The sequence below is a fragment of the Heloderma suspectum genome, chromosome 14 (genome assembly GCF_057233095.1).
Source record: "Heloderma suspectum isolate Gila_16-S chromosome 14, 16-S_ref, whole genome shotgun sequence".
Classification (NCBI taxonomy): domain Eukaryota; kingdom Metazoa; phylum Chordata; class Lepidosauria; order Squamata; family Helodermatidae; genus Heloderma; species Heloderma suspectum.
The window spans coordinates 7817815-7836152 of NC_139471.1; the positions used below are offsets into that span (position 1 = coordinate 7817815).

General features: G+C 48.2%; 1 protein-coding gene across 5 annotated transcripts in view; it reads right to left on the reverse strand.

Moving 5' to 3' along the window:
- Nucleotides 1–18338, reverse strand: part of SLC2A8 (solute carrier family 2 member 8) — a 30950-nt gene that overhangs the window by 11721 nt on the left and 891 nt on the right. For all 5 annotated transcript variants that reach the window (XM_084821510.1, XM_084821509.1, XM_084821511.1 and 2 more), the window contains exons 2-7: nt 13197–13342; nt 8212–8374; nt 5981–6187; nt 5135–5234; nt 3223–3434; nt 212–358 (exon numbers count right to left, since the gene is read on the reverse strand). In XM_084821510.1, the coding sequence (XP_084677636.1) occupies nt 212–358; nt 3223–3434; nt 5135–5234; nt 5981–6187; nt 8212–8374; nt 13197–13291 (924 nt within the window). In that variant the 5' untranslated portion in view covers nt 13292–13342. The remainder of the gene's footprint in view (nt 1–211; nt 359–3222; nt 3435–5134; nt 5235–5980; nt 6188–8211; nt 8375–13196; nt 13343–18338) is intronic.

Below are 18338 nucleotides of genomic sequence, written 5' to 3' on the forward strand. Positions count from 1 at the left end.
CCTCCCAACAAAAAAACGCAAGCCTTCTAAGTCTGACTTTCTTTTCCTTGGTTCTGTGGGCCTCAAACCTTCACAAAAGGCCTCCCTGGTTTTCATCAGATGGGCAACATTCATTCTCTGCCTGGGCCACAAAGTGCAGCTTTCAAGCACCTGAGCGAACGAGGCTTCATTGGACTCTGTGGAGATAGACAACAAGCAGCCACCCGCTCACCTGGAAGTTGGCTTCTTCAAATATGGTTTCCGCATAAAACATGATGGCATTGATGCCTGAGACTTGCTGGAAAATCATCATGGTGATGCCAATGAGGAATGGCTTGTAAATGGAGGGGTTCTTGAACTCAGCAATGCTCAGCTCCTGCTGCAGAGGGAGATTCAAGCAAGGTTTTAATGACTGCCATTTTGGCAGAAGGTGAAGAACAAAGAGTGAGGTGTAGAGTAGGGGGAAGTGGGACCTGTAACAAAATGTTGCAGTGTGAACTGCTTCCTGTTCAGGATTCCACCCTCTCCACTTGAGTTAAGGGTTTCCTGTCCCACCCCCTGCCCCCCAACAGTCAATCAGAATTCCATGGCTACTGTGAGTGCTCAGTGCTCATAGGGCTGTTTGCGGGGTTCCTACCTCACCCCTTAGGGTTTGTTTGTTTTTCCTATTTGTGTATTTCTGCAAATCTTGGGGTTCAGTACTTCCCTCTTGTGTATGTGGAGAGTCATTATGGCAACAAAACGGCCCTCACAGAATTAGAGGGAATGATACTGCAAGTAATCAAACAAGGCCGTTCACAGAAGTGAACATCCCTGATGCTCACAAGTAGATGCAAATCAAGCAGGACATCCCCCCGCCCCCAGATCCATCTCTGCTGCCTCCCCCTTTCCCCGCAAGGGACCACCAAACGTATCCAGGGCAGCGTGTTTTATACATGCCCACAACTCCTATGAGGAACGTTTGAAGGAACAGGCCAAGTTTAGCCTGGAGAAGACATGGCGGGGAGGGGGCAACAACAGCCCTCTTCAAACATCTGTCCCATAGGACTGTCACAGAGAAGAGGGCAAAGAACTGTCTTCTGCTGCCCTAGAAGGCTGGGCGAGATCGAAGATGCTAAAATTAGAGGAAGGTAGATTTCGGCTGAACATTAGGAGAAAGTTCTTGACAACAGGAGTCGGGCGCTCTCCCTCTGCAAGTGTAGGAGCATAGGAAGCTGCCTGATATGGAGCTGGGCCACTGGTGCATCCGACTGCAGATCTCCAGGGCTTCAGGCAGAAATTTTTCATGCCCTCCCTGGAGAGGCCAAGGATTGAACCCAGGACCTTCAGCACGCAAAAGCAGGGGCTCGACCATTGAGCTATGGCCACCTTCCCAGAAGCTGGACAGCTGTTTGGACAGCCATCTAGCTCTGGATTGTTCTGCATCGAGCAGAGGGTTGGCGGAGGTATCATGTAGTCTACGAAGCCCTCTCCAGCTCAACGGTTCTAGGAAATCATAATTTCTGCGCACTCTGTGGGATGGCTGCAGGGCCCTCGCTTTGAGCCTGTGAGAAGGTGGGGGGAGCAGCAAGAAGATTTCCTGGAGCACCTGCTCCTGGGGAGGCCTGCTTGAAACATCTTCTGTCCTTCCATACCAGTAATTCCCAAAACGTGTGCCATCCGAGAACAGCTGCCAGGCCAGGAGGGATACATTAAATCTGAAAGAGATCTCAGCCCAAAGTGCTCCTACCGCAGGGATGAGGCTGTCCTGCCCAGTTTCTACGCCATCTGTTGCTCTGGTCACAGTGGAGTATAAGGGATAGGGGCCACTGCCACTCAGGGCAGGCTAGGGGTAGGGGAGACCTCAGGCTTGCAGGATCTACTTTGTTGCAGGAGCCTGATGAAAAAGGCTTATACACATGGAATGCAAGAGTTCTGAGCCCAGGACTTTGTTTGGAGTCCCAGAACCTGGACACAGCTCACAGCCACTTTCAGCCCACTCCTGGAATAGGCCACACAGCGGGCAAAATGGCCGCACAGCCTGCCTGGACAGACAGGCAGCTTCCGACGTTCCTGTGACAGAGACGACTCCAAATGATTGACGACGGCGGATGAAACTGGAGAGCCTTCCAGCGGTAAAGGGCTAAAGAGGGTCAGAACACAGTTTGGCCAGGGACCTAGGCTGAGAAGAGGATTTGGACGGTGGTGCCAAGGCACACACAGACCCACACGCTCCCCTTGAAGCAGCCTTCCGGTCAGGCTGCATGCCGCTGCCGTCCCGGCTGGCAACTGGGGGAGATGGCGGAAAGAACAGGCGGCATCTCAGTGGTGACTGGGGGCGAGATTTACATAGTCCTCGTAGCTTCCCTGGGACCTGTCTGTGCATCTAGCTCGGGCTACTCCGACGGGCTGTGACTTCCCAGGGTCTTCTGGCCGAACCTGGGAAATTCTGCATGCAAAGCAGTTGCTGACCCCTAGGCAGTTCCAAGAAGAGAGTGCTACTAAGCAGTTTAGCACCAGGGGAAAGGCATGCTGGGAGGCCGTTCGCCTCCACTGAATTACGGGGAGGAGCTGTATCCAGCAGAGCAAAAGAGCTGCAGGCTGGTATCCTACCCTCTGCAATAGCTAGGATAGACAGTGCTGAGCTGGGGCATAAGAGATGATGTTGTTGTTGTTGTTGATACTAGTAAAAATAACAACTCAGCAACAATTTGATAGATGTGTTTCTTAAAAAAAAGACTCAAGGTGACACAACAAAGGTGGCAAAGGGGACATCGGGACCTGCTCCAGGTGGACTGCCCCTCCTTTGGGAGATGAGAGCAGGGCCATTCCACCAGCCCAGCTGACAGTCTGTGTAATTTTTTCCTCTTCCCTCCCCATCGCCCTTGCCTCCTGTGTCATGTCTTTTTTAGGTTGTAAGCCTTAGAGCAGGGACTGCCTTCTTTGTTCATCGATTGTAAGCCGCTCCGGGAGCCTTTTTTGGCTGAGAAGCAGGATAAAAATACTATAAATAAATAAAACAAAATTATAACCGACAACGTTTAAAACGACTAAAAGAATTATCCACTATACAACCATCCCATAAAACGACTTAAGAACATAAGAAGAGCCATAATGGATCAAGCCAATGGTCTATTTAGTCCAGCATTCTGTTCACACAGTGGCCAAATAAATTATTATTGTTCATTATTTATCACTGTTACTTGTTATTATGCTCCTCGCCCCCCCTTGAAACCCACGAACACACGGGCAGTGCTTCTTTACCTGATCTCTGGCGTTGACTTCGATCTCCCTGCATTCCCACTCGTGGTCCACCAGGGGCCCCCGCAGGAACTGCAGAGTGGCAATGGCTTCTGCCCTCTGATTCCGGCCCAGCAGGAACCGCGGCGTCTCGGGCATGAAGGCCATGAGCCCCAGCATGAAGCAGGGCGGGACGGAGCACAACACCGCCAGCCAGCGCCAGCCCAACCCCATGCCTGGAGGGAGGAACACAAAAGAGCAACAGCCATTCTTAGGGCTGCTTTGAATCATACAACGTATAGAAGGGACCTCAGAGGTCAACTAGTCCAACCCGCTACTCGACGCAGGAAACAACTGTGCAATCTCTGGTGCCCTCCAAATGTTTGGGACTCCAACTCCCATTAGCCCCAGCACAGGCAGCCAATAGTCGGAGATTATGGGAAGTGTAGTCCAAGACACCCGGAGGACACCAGGTTGCCTGCCCTCCGTGTGGCTGCCTGTTACAGCAATCGCGACAGATGGCCATCCAGCCTCTGCTTAAACAGCTCCAGCAAAAGGGAGTCACCGCGTCCCAGGCAGGCTGGTCCACTGGGCAACAGCTCATACCATTAATTGTCGTCTAAAGTATTATTTGCTTTTCAGGGCTTTGCTGCCACAAAGCAGCACACACACACAGGAGCATTCCCATCCCTTGGTTCTAGTCCTGCTCCCTGGAGCAACACAGAACATGTCTGCTCCATCTTCTGCATGGCAGCCTTTCAGATATTTGAAGTCCACTACCATGTCTCCCCTTCATCTTCTCTTCTCCAGGTTAATCATACCCAACTCTCCCAACCACTCCTCATAGGACTTGGTTTCCAGCCCTGTCAGCATCCTGCTCTTCCTTCTCTGGATGCCCTCCAGTTTATCATTGTTCTTAAAATGTGGTGCCAGAACTGGACACAGTACTCAAGAAGTGGCCTGACCAGTGCAGGACGATTACTTCCCATGATCTGGACATCACGTTTCTGTTAATGCAGCCTAGGATTGCATTAGCCTTTTTAGCAGCTGCATTGCACTGCTGGCTCATATTCAGCTTGTGATCCGTTAAGACACCACGGAGACTGCCGAAAAGCTGACTAGCACTGGCAACCCACACGGCCGGGAACAGTGTTAACATGCCTTGGTCACATGCACCAGGCACACTAAATGGATGTAGCGTTGGCACTCTTGTGCTATATACATAACTAGGGGGGCAACAGGAGGCAAACGCATGAAATGTGAGTGTAAAAACATGTGTGTGGGGGTGAAGGGGTGCTCTGATATGAATCTACCCAGCCTTTGAGATCAGCCTTAGAGGCCCAGCATTCTGTTTCTTCCAAATATGAGGATTGGGTGATTAGGAGACAAGAGACAGGGCTAGGGGGCCACATGTCGGCTTGACTTACTAGCCAGCCATTCTTTGTGGTTGCTTCCAATCCCCTCCCCTGCCTCCTCTGGTACACATAGAGGGCTTAGGAGAGAGACAAGGTTTTTCTCTCACTTGTACAGGGTATGGAGAAGTTAAGAAACTATAGACATTTCTCCCGTTGCATGGAAGGGTCTCCTGCTGTTTCTTACCTACTCAAAAACTGTGCTAGAAATGAAGCCTCTGTGGTAGAGACCTGTGTGGTGTCAGGTGATTTGCTCACCAGAGGGCACTCGCCTCAGGCGAACTGGCAAGTGGATCTGTGGGTACCTGAACAGGGCCTTCTCAGTGGTGGCACCCCATCTGTGGAGCTCCCTCTGATTATCATTTAAATAGAAAAGTGGGATCTAAACAAGAAATAAATGAAGGGAAGTGAAACAATGAAGGGGACTGACTCCCCCAACCCAGCCAGAATGCAGCCTGATATAACAGGCTAACTATGTCTAACTATGTGCGCTAGAGATAGATAAACCACCCAAAGACACGTACCTGCCATGTAAGCTCCCAAGATACCCGTCACCACCATCAGCTGAACACACGACCCGAGCATCCCTCGAACCTTGGAATGAGCTATTTCAGAGATATATACCTAGGACATGTAAGCAGGAAGAGAGTTATATTTACAAGGCAGTCCAAATGGGGTGGGAGAGGAAGGATCCAAGGCAGGGTAACTGCTGGATCCAAAGCCCTGGCATTCCAGTTAAAAGGGTAGTAGGGGAAGAAAAAGACCGTTCTCTGCCCGAGACCTGGAGAGCTGTTGTCAGTCAGAGTGGGGTCACCAACCTTTTTGGGACAGTGGGCACATTTGGAATTATGAGAAAGTGCTGTGGGTGCTCTTACAAAATGGCTGCCACAATGGGCCCCACCAGGCCCAAAACGCCCATTTCCCAGAGGGCAAACTGGAGAGGCTAAAAGAAAAGCAATCTGCCCAACAACCGAAGTACAAGGCAGAGGTGAGGTCTGGGTTCCAAAACACAAACCCGCTCTTTCGAACCCACCATTTTATGCTCCAACAACCCTTTCAACAGAAGGCAAACAGGTGAGACTCAGACACACACACAGCACAGGCAAAATACCTCCTCTCGCTGCTCTCTGCCCCGCACAGCCTCCGAGGATGCTCCCTGCCATCCCCCAGCTAACCTTTTTCGTTTTTTTTTCTGGGCAGCTGGGCACGCTTCAAAACAAAGCATTGGGCTGGAGCTATCCAACACGTTTATTTCCTGGGGCCCAGAGGCATTCACTTCACTTTGCAGCATGCCAGCCTCCCAATTAAAAAATCAGGAGGGGCAGGGTACCAGTTGGCAGTGAGAAAGAGCAGTGCAGGTTGGCTCTTACCGGAACCACCAAGGAGGTGACGCCACTGGCCAAGCCGCTCAGCAGCCGGCCCACATAAAGCATCCAGATATTCTGAGCAGAAATGATGGTCAGAAAGCCAAAAACATACGGGACCGCACAGAGCATCAGGCTAAGCTTCCGGCCAACTTTGTCCACAATGTATCCTCCCAGAATCCCACCAGCCGCAGCGCCCAAAGTGACGATGGACTGCAAAAAAGAAAAAAGGAGAAACATGGAAAAGAGCAGCTGTGGACAGCGTCTGATTGGCAATCTGATTGTAAGTCCCTTGGGGCGGGGACCCGTATGTTTTGCTCACATTAAAGCAAGATCGCCATATAAACGGATGGCACCATATCAGTGCTTTATTACAGTTAGATCCACCTTCTCTCCAAGGAGCGGTTCTCTCTCTCTCTCTCCCCCCGACCCAATGACTTTATCCTCACAACAGCCCTGTGAGATAGGTTGGGTTGAGAGAGGGCAACTAGTCCAAGGTCACTCAGGGTCCTTTGTGGCTATGTGGGGATTTGAACCCAGTTCTCTTCAGTCTAGCCCAGCTCTCTCAACCATTACATCATTCTGGCAGGCAGGAGGACTGAAGGAAACAGAGGTTTGAACAGACAAGAGAGGCAGACGCTGGTTCATTGGCTAGACCTCAGAGCCCCAGGATGGAGAGGTCAGGCAGTTTCTGCGGGGCTCCAAACAGTCAAGACCTTGCTGCTACCTCAGCTATGCCACCATCTCATTTTGCCCAGAGCATTCGAGGAGGCCTAAGACTAATTTCCCATTTCCACACACTTCATCTTTCAAGTTAGGAGGCGGACTAACCTAAGCATGCCTTCTGCAGGCTCCCCAAATCCTAGAGTCAGTACAGGGCCAGATTGGCTGCCTCCAATCTAGCTGAGCTAATGGGGTACCCCATTCATTCATTCCCAGCTGTGGAATGAGCTCCCTAGAGAGGTTCGCCTGGCAACTACGTTGTACTCCTTGTGGCTCCAGGGGAAGACCATTTTATTGTCCCAGTATATTAACACTTTAGCTTCCTTGTCTTTTAGCTCTGCTGTTTTACATCTGTATTTTAAATCTCTGCATTGCTGCTAGGTTGTATTCTGGTTGTACTGCTATTTTGTGGTTTTAAGCTTTTGTATTTTATATTGTTTTATGCTGTACCTAGTGGTTTTAATTTTTGTGAACCGCCCAGAGAGCTTCGGCTGTTGGGCGGTATAGAACTGAACTGAAATAAATAAATAAATTTGTGGAATGCTCTCCCTAGAGAGGCTGGTTAAATTGAATGACCTTTAGAGCACTATAGCCTAAGTATAACCTTTCTACTTAGCCAGGGCTTTAAAAAAATTATCCGTTCTGATAAATGCTCCCTGTTGGTTATTAGTTTTACCTGCTCTGCTGCTTTAGCAGTGCGTTTACATTTTAGCAGCAGTCGCAGTTATTCCCTCTGTTTCTGATGTCCAGGCAGTCGGTGCCAGTCGTTAAATAACCACCCACGGTGGACTCCAGATGCGCCTGCCAGATGTGCCAGACTCTATGGCCATGCTGGCTGGAATGATGGGAACTTGTATTGACCCCAGAAGCATAGCCAAGTCATTTATAGTGTTAGAAGGGCCTAGAGATCCATAATGCTTGCTCAAGTTCATCATTGGTGCAATTCCCATGCTAGTAGGCCTCTGAGCATGTTGAGATGAGTCAGAAGGCCGATATCAAGATGTGCCTGGGAAGCAAAGTTCGTTTATCTTAGGTAGCTGTGCTGAGAACCAAACACTTCTAGTCTATGCTGGGAATGAACGCTAGGGGCAATTGCTGTTGTTACATTGCCTTATTGCTAACATGTATTGTATAAAACCTCTTGTACCCCATGGCTCTGGGTTCAGAGAAGTTGTCTGATCCAACCATTTGGTACGCCTGTGTGCTGTAAGTTACTCAATAAAGTTACTCCTTTACCAATAAACCTGGATCTGATTTATCGCTATCTTGGCACCTCTAAATTACGAGTTCAGAGCCTACTGCAGAGGCAATACAGAACTGTAGTCCAACACCTCTGGAGGAGGCCAAGTTGGGGAAGGCTGGAGTGGCCAAGACTGTGTGCGCTCGACGGATCAATGAGATGACCTGCTATACAGTAGCTCTGTGCATCCAGGCGCTCTAGAGGAGTTGCTGTGATTCGTTTTCCAGCCATAGACCATCAACCTGTCACGTTTGCTCGTCCAGCAGTGCCTTACCCCAAACCAAGATGCTTGGCTGTCTTCCAGCTTTAATGCCGAATTGCCGCTCCTTTTCAGGCTCGGAATGGCCGGCGAGCTGTAGCCAAGGACAAAACCGAAGCTCAGCGGTCCCAGCACAGCAGCAAACGTCGCTAGGTAGACATTCCGGTTTTGGACCTTGCTGCAAGAGAAGCGAGAATGAGGCAACAGAAGAAGAACTGCCCTTCTCAGCAGACTGCACAGCTGACTCTCCCCGCCACCACGCGCATGCAAAGACACACACTTAAGTTTCGGAGCTTGGGAATGAACAAGGGTTCAAACGGATCTGTGCAGAGTCTTGCCTCCCACCAAGGCTCACTTGTGGCTCCTTGGCAGCTGAAAAACTGGAGGCACAAATATTTATTAAGCAGCCACATCCAGGTTGGTGTTCCGCCCGCACTAAGCAAAATCACAATTCTGTAGGCGCCAAATCCCAGCTGTACGGCAAGAAAAGCTGTATGAATTTGTGCAAAATGAGCATCCATGAACATGTGAATTGTTGTGAACCGCCCAGAAAGCCTTGGCTATTGGGCAGTATAAAAATGAAACAAATAAATCCCGATGTGCAGCATTTATTCTGTTTTGCATAAGTTCAGCTAGGCTAGGCATGGGGAGGGGCACTGATGCCCCCACCCCCACCCCCACCGGAAATCTTATTCAGCCGCCTCCCTGGCTCCTGAGATTTCAGCAGGCTTTGCAGACATTTAGGTTCATCATTTCAGTAACAAGGGCTAGAAACCTGATTTCTTAACACACACACACACAAAAACAAACATACAGCTCAGATACTCCGGAAGGTGAACTTTGCATCCAGTACCAAAAATGGCGCTTTGTCTGCACTCTTATGCAGCCCACGGACACCTTTCTTTTGCACTCCGCCACAGAATATGCAAATGGAAAGTGGGGGGGGGGGCCCTCTGAACATGAAACTGGAGCTGGTGGCAAGGGCTCCCGTTCCCAGGTGTGCCTGAGTCCCAGCAACTCTCTTTGGAAAGCATTAAGTGGTCAGGGGCTGTGAAGGCAAAGCCAGCAGTGAGAGGGATCACCCCTCCCTCCCTCCCTCCCCTCCTCCCTTTCTTTCCCTCCATTCCCAATGGACTACCAGTGGAGAGACAGACAGCTCTTGCCAGAGGTCTGAACTGATCACTTGAAAGTTGCCCACTCCTGCTCTTTCTCATTAAGGGACAGCTAAAACAATTTTATATGCCAGATAGATGGCATGAACAATTGCATAGTTTCCCTCCACCAAAATATTCTTTTTCTACTTCTACAAAACTTTGGTTTCCCCAAGCACGATGCCAAAACCTCCCTCTTGTTTCTCGGTGGCTACACAGCTGTTATAACCCAACACCTGAGTTTCCTCGCTCCCTTCCTCTCTATGACAGGGGTGGGCAACTTGGGGCTTGCTAGATGTTTTGGTCTACAACTCCCATGATCTCTCACCACTGGCTATGCTAGCTGGGGCTGATGGGCGTTGTAGGCCAACAATAATGGGAGGGCCACAACTTACCCACCCCTGCCTGTAGAGTTGAGAAGTGGGGAAAGGTAAGCCTTTCCCCAGAAATAAGTCGATAAATGTGAGGGCTTTTGGAAAGGTGGCTGGACCACTGGGAAAGAGAATAGAGGGGCCATAGCTCAGTGGTAGAGCGCATGCTTGGCATGCAGAAGGCCCCTGTTTCAATCCCTGGCATCCCCTTTTTCTTAAAACAACTTGGGACTGGGATACCTGAGAGAGCGCCTTCTCCCTTACCAACCTGCCCAGTCACTGAGATCATCAGAGGACCTGCTCCTGATGGTTCCACATGGACCTATGGCCTGACTGGAGTCCCCCTGGAGAATAGCCTTGAGTGTGGTGGCCCCCTTCCTATGGAACTCCCTCCCTCTGGAGACCAGGCGGGCATCAACACTGTGCCCTTTCCAGCACCTCCTAAAAATTTCTTTATTTCAGGAAGTCTTCCTTGAGTGACCGGCCGCAGTTTTATCAGAACTCTATTTCTTTTTTTAAATGGTAATTATTTTAACATGGTGTTTTATTCTTTTATTCTATTTTGTATCTCTTCTCGATCATCCCAGAGTGCAGGACACGGAATAATGGGCTCAAGTTACAGGAAGCCAGATTCCGGCTGAACATCAGGAAAAACTTCCTGACTTTTAGAGCAATACGGCAATGGAACCGATTAGCTAGGGAGGTGGTGGGCTCTCCCACACTGGAGGCATTCAAGACGAGGCTGGACAGCCATCTGTCAGGGATGCTCTGACTTGGATTCCTGCATTGAGCAGGGGGTTGGACTAGATGGCCTTGTAGGCCCCTTCCAACCTTACTATTCTATGATTCTATGATTCTTACTGTTCACTGCTCTGGAATCTGTCTAGATGTGGAGCGGTAGACAAATGTCATAAAGAAATTAAAGAAATAAATAAACAAACAACTGGGCAGTAGGTGATGAAAAAGACCCTCTGCCAGAGCCTTGATGAGCTACGGCCAGTCCGAGTGTACGGACAAACAGCCTGACCTGGTGTCAGGTTGCTTCCTACGACCCTAAGGCCACAGAAAGGGACTTGCAGTGCGACTCGCACCCAATTGTGGAAGTAGGGCTGCAACGATAAGTTGGGCTTAGTGAATCAGCAAGATGGTTATTGGCTGGGGATATTGTCTTCAGACAGTTTCTCCCTGTGTAGTTGGTTCAATAATTAAAGGATGTAAGCCAGGTGCTTTCTTTGGCTCTTACAGCAGGACACTGTTCAGCTACAGAGATACACAGGCTCCATTAGGAGTGTGGGGTGGCAGAGAGACCAGGGCTGCGGGGGGATGGCTGCCTGGAGGTGAGCATCCTGACGTGTAAAGGGATGCACATTTGGGCCCACCCGAACGTCACGCAGAACACTGATGGGGTCTGAACTGGAGATGCTTAACCAGGATCCTGGGGGCATGGCAGGCACCAAATATAAGCCAATACATTTTACAAGAAATCCCCTCTTGTTCCAGGCTTCTCCATCAGATCTCTCAGGCCAATCCCATTACGCCAGTGATTCAGAATCGGGCAAGCAGAGACTTCTTTCCCCATCTGCTGATACAGCTTGAGGACAGGGGGAGGTGATTGGCCACTGGACTTCAGATAACTAACGCAATGACCTTGTTGTCTTTGTGCCTTATCCCACATTTGGCAAAGTCTTATCTTCCTGGCTGGCGGTGTGTAGCTAGAACATAGCACATCTGGGCAGTGTCCCAGAAAAAGATCTCACAAACAGAAGGCTTGATTTATTACTACATTTGTATTTATTTGCATCTTTTTATCCATTCCCACCCTTCTTTAAAGGAGCTGTGGGAGGCATCCATGGTTCATCCTCCACCCCTTTTTGTCCTCACAACAGCAGAAGGTGGGCTAGGCTGAGAGATAGCAATTGGCCAAAAGCAAACATCGTGGCTGAGTAGCAATTAGAACCCAGGTCTCCCCAATCCTAGTTGGGTACTCTAACTGCTAAACTACACTGGCTGTACAAAGCTCACGAACCAGTGCTCACGCTTCTGCCACTCTTAGATGTAAGGAGGGCATAGGACAACCGCAAGCAGAGGGCCAGAGGAGGGATGGAAGCTGGCGAAAAAGGCAGATGCTTGCTCCAAAGCTGCCATTCAGAACAAAACGAGGGAACAGAGATTCCTGTATTTTAATGGATGCGGGACTCCTCTCAGGCAAGGCATAAATGTGCACTTCCCCTGGCTCAGGAATTCCCAGACCATGTGCCATAAGAAATAAATTAAAGGCTCCCAGGAGCCTGGGAGGCACCCACAGAGGGTGCTCATTGCCCCTCTGTGTGATTTACTGGCTGTGCCTCCTTCCAATCAGTTTCCAATAGCGGATTAGCAATTCCACCATGCCCCTGTATCTGACTGGAGCCTTCAATCCCAATAAAGTGGAATTAGCTTCACCCCAGAGTAGAGCGCCAGCCATGTCTCTGAATGATACACTGCTCTGGAATGACCTTCCCATCAATCAGCCTCTGTTTGGGGTGGCCACATCTCATCATCTCATTGGCTCCTTCATTTTCAATACAGGATAATTAATTTCCCTCAAGGGGAGGGTGCCTGCCCTGTCTCTGAATGATTTGCTGCTCTGGACTTTCTTTCCTTCCAATCAGCCTCCAGTCAGAGAGGTAATTCTGCCTCTTCTTGCATTGCTTATGGTCATTCAACTGCTCCTGATACAAAGACCAGGCAGAAATATCTGCTCTCAGAGAAAAGTATGCATCACTTCTCTGCAGAAGAACTAGACATTTTCTCACCCAGGAGTCACACAGAGAGGCAAGCACTACATTTAAACTTTTGTGTTTGCAATAGTTAAGCATGCAATTAATTTTAATTGGCAAAGCTAGCGAGCTTTTCTACATGAGGCTCTTAATCGGCTTTTTCTTTTCTTGATTTCGTTGCAGAATTAAGATCTAAGCTCTACACAAGGAGCGTTTCCCTTCCTGCTTTTCTGCTACATAACCTCTAGGTGGCACTGTGGTATAGCAGAACAGCACAAATATACAACAGCAAATCACGCTTTCTTTCGCTTTCACAGTTAAATGCTGCATTTTCCTTGCTCTAAAAAAAGCTCAGTGGAAATGCTGGTTAGATACAGAAGCGAAACTGGAGGGTAAGAATGTCAAATAAAGAACCCGTAAACAACCGTGAGTGCGGAATGATGTGCACATGATAAATGCCTCGTGTAGAAAAACCCAGTGTCTCTCAGCTTATCTCTCAGTTTAACCTACCTCATAGGGCCATTGTGAGAATAAAACGGGGGCGGGAGAGAGAACCATGTACACAACTTTGAGCTCCTTGCAGGAAAGGTGGGATAGAAATACAACAAACAAGCAAGCACCCGGGGCTGTACCCCACCCCCAAACATACACACACACCTCAAACAGCTTTAAAAGTAGAGAAAAATGTAGAGAAAATTCATTAACACACACACACACACCTCAGATAAATTTCCAGTTGAGAGGGTCTCTCAGCAGCAGACAGTTCTACTTCCGCTGCAGTGCTCAAAAGGGGTCTGGATTCCTCAGAAGCCATCTCTCCTGTCCTCAAACCAAAGGAGAACACCAGGCAGTCTGGGTCCTAAGCCTTGAGAATGTTAAAAAGAGAAAGTTCATAAGCAGGAAGAGGCAAAAGCAAGTCTTGTGACTTCAAACTATTCTGCTTCCTCAGCGATGAGCTACACCCTTCTCTTTTAAAAGACGACCAACGTTGCAGCTGACCAACTTATTTCATTCAGGGGAAAAACAACACACATAAAATATCCAAAAGTAACTGTGAGGAAATGTTGTTATAAGGAGAAACGAAAGGCCCCAAAGAAGCAAGGATGCATCTGCATTTGTTGAAACCTTTCATCAGGCTGGGTGTTAAGCAAAACACACATCCACACACAACACCAGGGTGGGGGGAAGGGAGCAAACAGCATTGTTAGGCAAGTGTGCAATGACCTACAAAACTATGGTGTGGCCAGTTGGGAACACTGCATGCAGTTCTGGTCCCCCCATCCAAAAAAAGAGATTTGCCGAGTTAGAAAAGACGCAGAAAGGGGCAACTAAAACAGTCATGGAGGTGAAGTACCCACCTTTGAGGAAAAGCTAATGAGCTTAGGGGCTTTTAGTTTAGAAAAAAAGATGAACTGGGGTGGTGAGAATCACAATATTAAGCATGGTGAAAAAAGTGGATCGAGAGAGTTGTTTCCACCACCCATCCTTAACACTAAGAATTTCTCCACACCGGGCTTTTTCTCCTGCAATTTTACTGAGGCTTCTGCTTCCAGATTATTTGCAGGATTAAGATAAACTCCTTCTCATGCACTTTTTTTCCCCCCCCAGGGGTTGCCTTTATCTGCAAGTTCTATATTTTCATTATACAGCCACTAGATGGCACTGCTATTATAGAACAATTCCCTCTTTACAGGGACACATTCAATTCTTTTTAATTACCTCATCTCTATTTCAAATAAAGCTGCAGAACTGGTCAGAAAGCATAGGAGAGGCACTGGAGGCCCAACAACGTCATGTAAAGGACTCATAAACTTCTGTGAGTAACCAGTCTCAGTAGCACTGTGGATAATACCAGAATATGGATAACAGTTGGTGAGGCTACATCTGTCTGAAACGGGCCCCAACAGGGACACTAGCCTTAGCTGGTAAGCTTGACCGACAGCTTCATAAGGAGAAAAGGGAGAAACGCAATCTGAAGGGTGCACAAAAATAAAGATGTGATAGGCCCAACATTTGAAACTGTGTTGGGCCTGGCTGAACACCACCTCTTTGGTCACCTACCAAGAGACCCTCCATTTTATCTGGATTGAGCTTCGGTTTATTGGCCCTCATCTGGTCCATTAGTGAGTTCCAAGTGTCAACTATTTGAATATTTGATTGGAATTGCTAGGAAGGCTGAGAAATTGCTGCGCCACCTCTCTCTCAAAGCAATACATAGTGGCTTTTAATAAAATGTCAAGTGAAGAACCCGGGGTCATCCCATGAAGCTGATTGGTGGGACATTCAGGACAGATCAAAGGAAGTCCTTCTTCACACAGTGCATAGTTAAACCATGGAATTTGCTTCCACAAGAAGTGGTGATGGCCACCAATTTAGATGGCTTTAAAAGGGGGTTGACAAATTCCTGGAGAAGGCTACCAATGGCTACTAGTCCTGATGGCTATGTGCAACCTCCAGTACCAGAGGCAATAAGCCTATGTGCATCAGTTACCGGGGAACATGGCCAGGAGGGTGCTGTTACCCTCATGTCCTGCTTGTGGGTTTCCCGTGGGCAGCTAGTTGGCCACTGTGTCAACAGAATGCTGGACTAGGTGGACCCTTGGTCTGATCCAGCAGGGCTCTTCTGTTCTTAAGAAGAACTGAAAATGACAGATAATTGAGAATTTGGAAAAATAAATAAGTAAAAAGAAGCAATCACATCAAATAGAAGAAACACAAAGACAGGAAACAAGCAGATCCACAAGGAATTATGGATAGTTTATGAAAACGAATTTGCCATGTGGTCTGGATGATAGAGAGGATGCCAAGTTAAAGTCCATTGCTCAAAGTCAAGGGACAATCCATTAGAGGGATGAAGAGCTGTAAACCTCAATGCTTGGGATCAAAGCTTATCTGTAGAGTGTTGGACTATAAAACTTTATTACATTATTATTTAAGGTCAAAAGTGTATTTAAAGAGTTTGCTTATCATTTAATGGTACATAATTAATGGGAGGAAACATTGTATAAGGTATAAATGCTAAAAGAATACACCTGATATATAGATGTCTAAAAAAAGTTTATACACTTACATTCAAGTAATAAATTCTGAATTAGGAGTTGTTGTTTTCAAATATATGATCCATAATTAATGTTATCTAGTCTGAAATATGTTTTAAACCTCCTTTGTATGTTTTAATCTCATAGGTATTTTGGAGGAAGTCCAGATTTATGGGACAGTAAATAATTAGTAACATGCAATTGTACAAAGTGTTTAAATATGCTCTGATGCTGTGGGCATACAAGTTTCTTTACTATCTAAAAGCTCATAAACCCTATGTAACTGTCAACTGAACAGCCTATTCAGAGTATAGTAAAAAATGAAACTTAGATGAAAGCTCTCCTTTTAGAGTATTAAGACTGGAATCTTTGATCACAGGAACTGTTGACGACAGGGACGGGGAACTCCTGATGTTGTTGGACAACAACTCGCGTCATCCATGCCCATCCATGGGAGTTAGAATCCAGCAACAGAGAGCTATAGGTTTCCACCTTGGTTTAGGAAATACTGTCACCTTGTAACCTACTGAGAGCTTGGAATCTTATGCAGTTCTTATTGCTAAGGAGCTATTATTATTTTGATGTTATGCATTGAGGAGGGTTTTTTTTTAATAAAAATGAAAAAAAATATCCCATTATTACTCATTCTTGTTAGTATAAAATAAACATTCAACCCAACCTAGAATACTTCCTGGATAAAAAGGAGAGTTACAGCTGGGTAATGATGACACCTCACCCCAAATCTCAGATGACCTCACTCAGTGAGTCAAAAGAACCCTGCAGAACTCCATAGCAGAAGTCCCATGGAGCAGAGCCGCAGTTTCGTAGCACTGCCTTTTAGAACTAGTCCGCTATGTAGGAACAGAACTCCTGGAGCACAGTGCCTCCAGTTCCCATCCCAGGTAGCCAGGCTAGAAGAATATCATAACCAATGGTGTTGAAAGGCGCTGAGAGGTCCAGGAGAATTAGCAGGGTCACACTGTTCTTGTCCTTCACCCAGTGCAGGTTCTCCAATGGGGTAATTATGACAGTTTCTGTAGCACACTGGGCTGGAAGCCAATCCAAATGGCTCTAACACATCTGGATCATTATTATTATTATTATTGCATTTATATCCCGCCTTTTTTCCTCTTGCAAGGAACTCAAGGCGGCTTACATTATCCTCCTCCTCCTCTCCATTTTATCCTCACAACAACAACCCTGTGAGGTAGGTTGGGCTGAGAGTGTGTGACTGGCCCAAAGTCACCCAGTGAGCTTCCATGGCCGAGTGGGGACTAGAACCCGGATCTCCCAGCTCCCAGTCCAACACTCTTGCCACTACACCACACTGGCTCTACACACACACTTGGATCATCCAAGAATGACTGGAATTGTACAGCCACCACCTACTTGAGCACTACTTGTACACCTCCTTACTTACTTGTACACCTCCTTACTTACTTGTACACCTCCTTACTTACTTGTACACCTCCTTACTTACTTGAGCATGTCACCCCAAAAGGGAATATCTGCAACTAGCCTATACCTGGAATAGTGTTCAGAATCAGGCCTCACAACCACTATCATTGAACCCTCTTGTAATGATGCATTAATCATCTCTTTGTCCTGACATGGTCATCCCTCTTCTGTTCTGTCTTACAAGCCAGGAAGGGAAAGAGTTGAGTAAACAGAATGGTCAGTCTGAAAAGTACTGTATGCCTTAGCTACATCCTGTATTGAGAGCCTGCTTGGAGCAGGGACTCAACTAGAACAGGTATGCAGAACCTCCAGCTCATGGGCCTGTGGGATTTCCCCATCTTGCCCACAGAGCCTCCATGGCCTCCAAGCCCCAAAGGAATCTCCACTGCTATCAGTGAATGGAGATAACAGTGGGGATCCCCTTGCATGCCGCCCCCTCTCTAATCACAGATTGGAGATAACGATTTGGTGCAGGTGGCGAGGGACTCGGCTGGCACTGGGAGCAGCAGAGTCCCTTTCTCCATGATGTGAGTTCTGTGCCCCTCTCAACATGGAGAAAGGCAAAATGGGTGGGGATGTGGCAATGACAGCAGTGGGCATGGCCACTGCAGAGAGCCTGTCTCGTCCTCCCACCTCCCACATGTTCTCCATCCCTGGACCAGATAACCTCCAAGGTCCCTTCCAACTCTACGATTCTATTTCCAAATGGTCATTAAAACGGAGTGCTTGCAGAGAGACAGCTGCTGGCGCTACCAACCAAAAGCTATTGTGCACCTATTTAGTCTTTTCTTCCTTAACTGGCTTAAGGAAGCAAGATGGAAGGAACAGTGGGAAAACACAGGGGAGTAACAAACGGACGAGGATGACATCTGGACCCACTGTGAAAACCCATGAGCGAGGCAGAGCAATTCCACCAGGAAAGCCTTGCTCGGAAGCACCCACGGAGATGGTTGAGGGAGAATGAAGAATAATCCTTCTAGAACATCAGGAGCTGTGCTCTCAGTCAGAGAGGCAGCCCCAGCACCAAAGCCCCTGGAGCAGCCTGGCTTCTCATGGCCTCGGTATAGAAGACCCTCCTAAGCATCCTTATAGCACTCTCCCTGGGTTCACATCGCAAGCCAGCCCCGGCACGCGAGGAGCCATAGCTCAGATTCCAGGTTCGAGCCCAGGCCGCTCCAGCTGAAAGGATTCCTGGGGGCACTGCCAAGGGAGACCCCAGCCCGAGAGAGCCAGCGTGGTGTAGTGGCGAGAGTGCTGGACTGGGAGCCGGGAGACCCGGGTTCTAGTCCCCACTCGGCCACGGAAGCTCCCTGGGTGACTTTGGGCCAGTCGCAGCCTCTCAGCCCAGCCCACCTCACAGGGCTG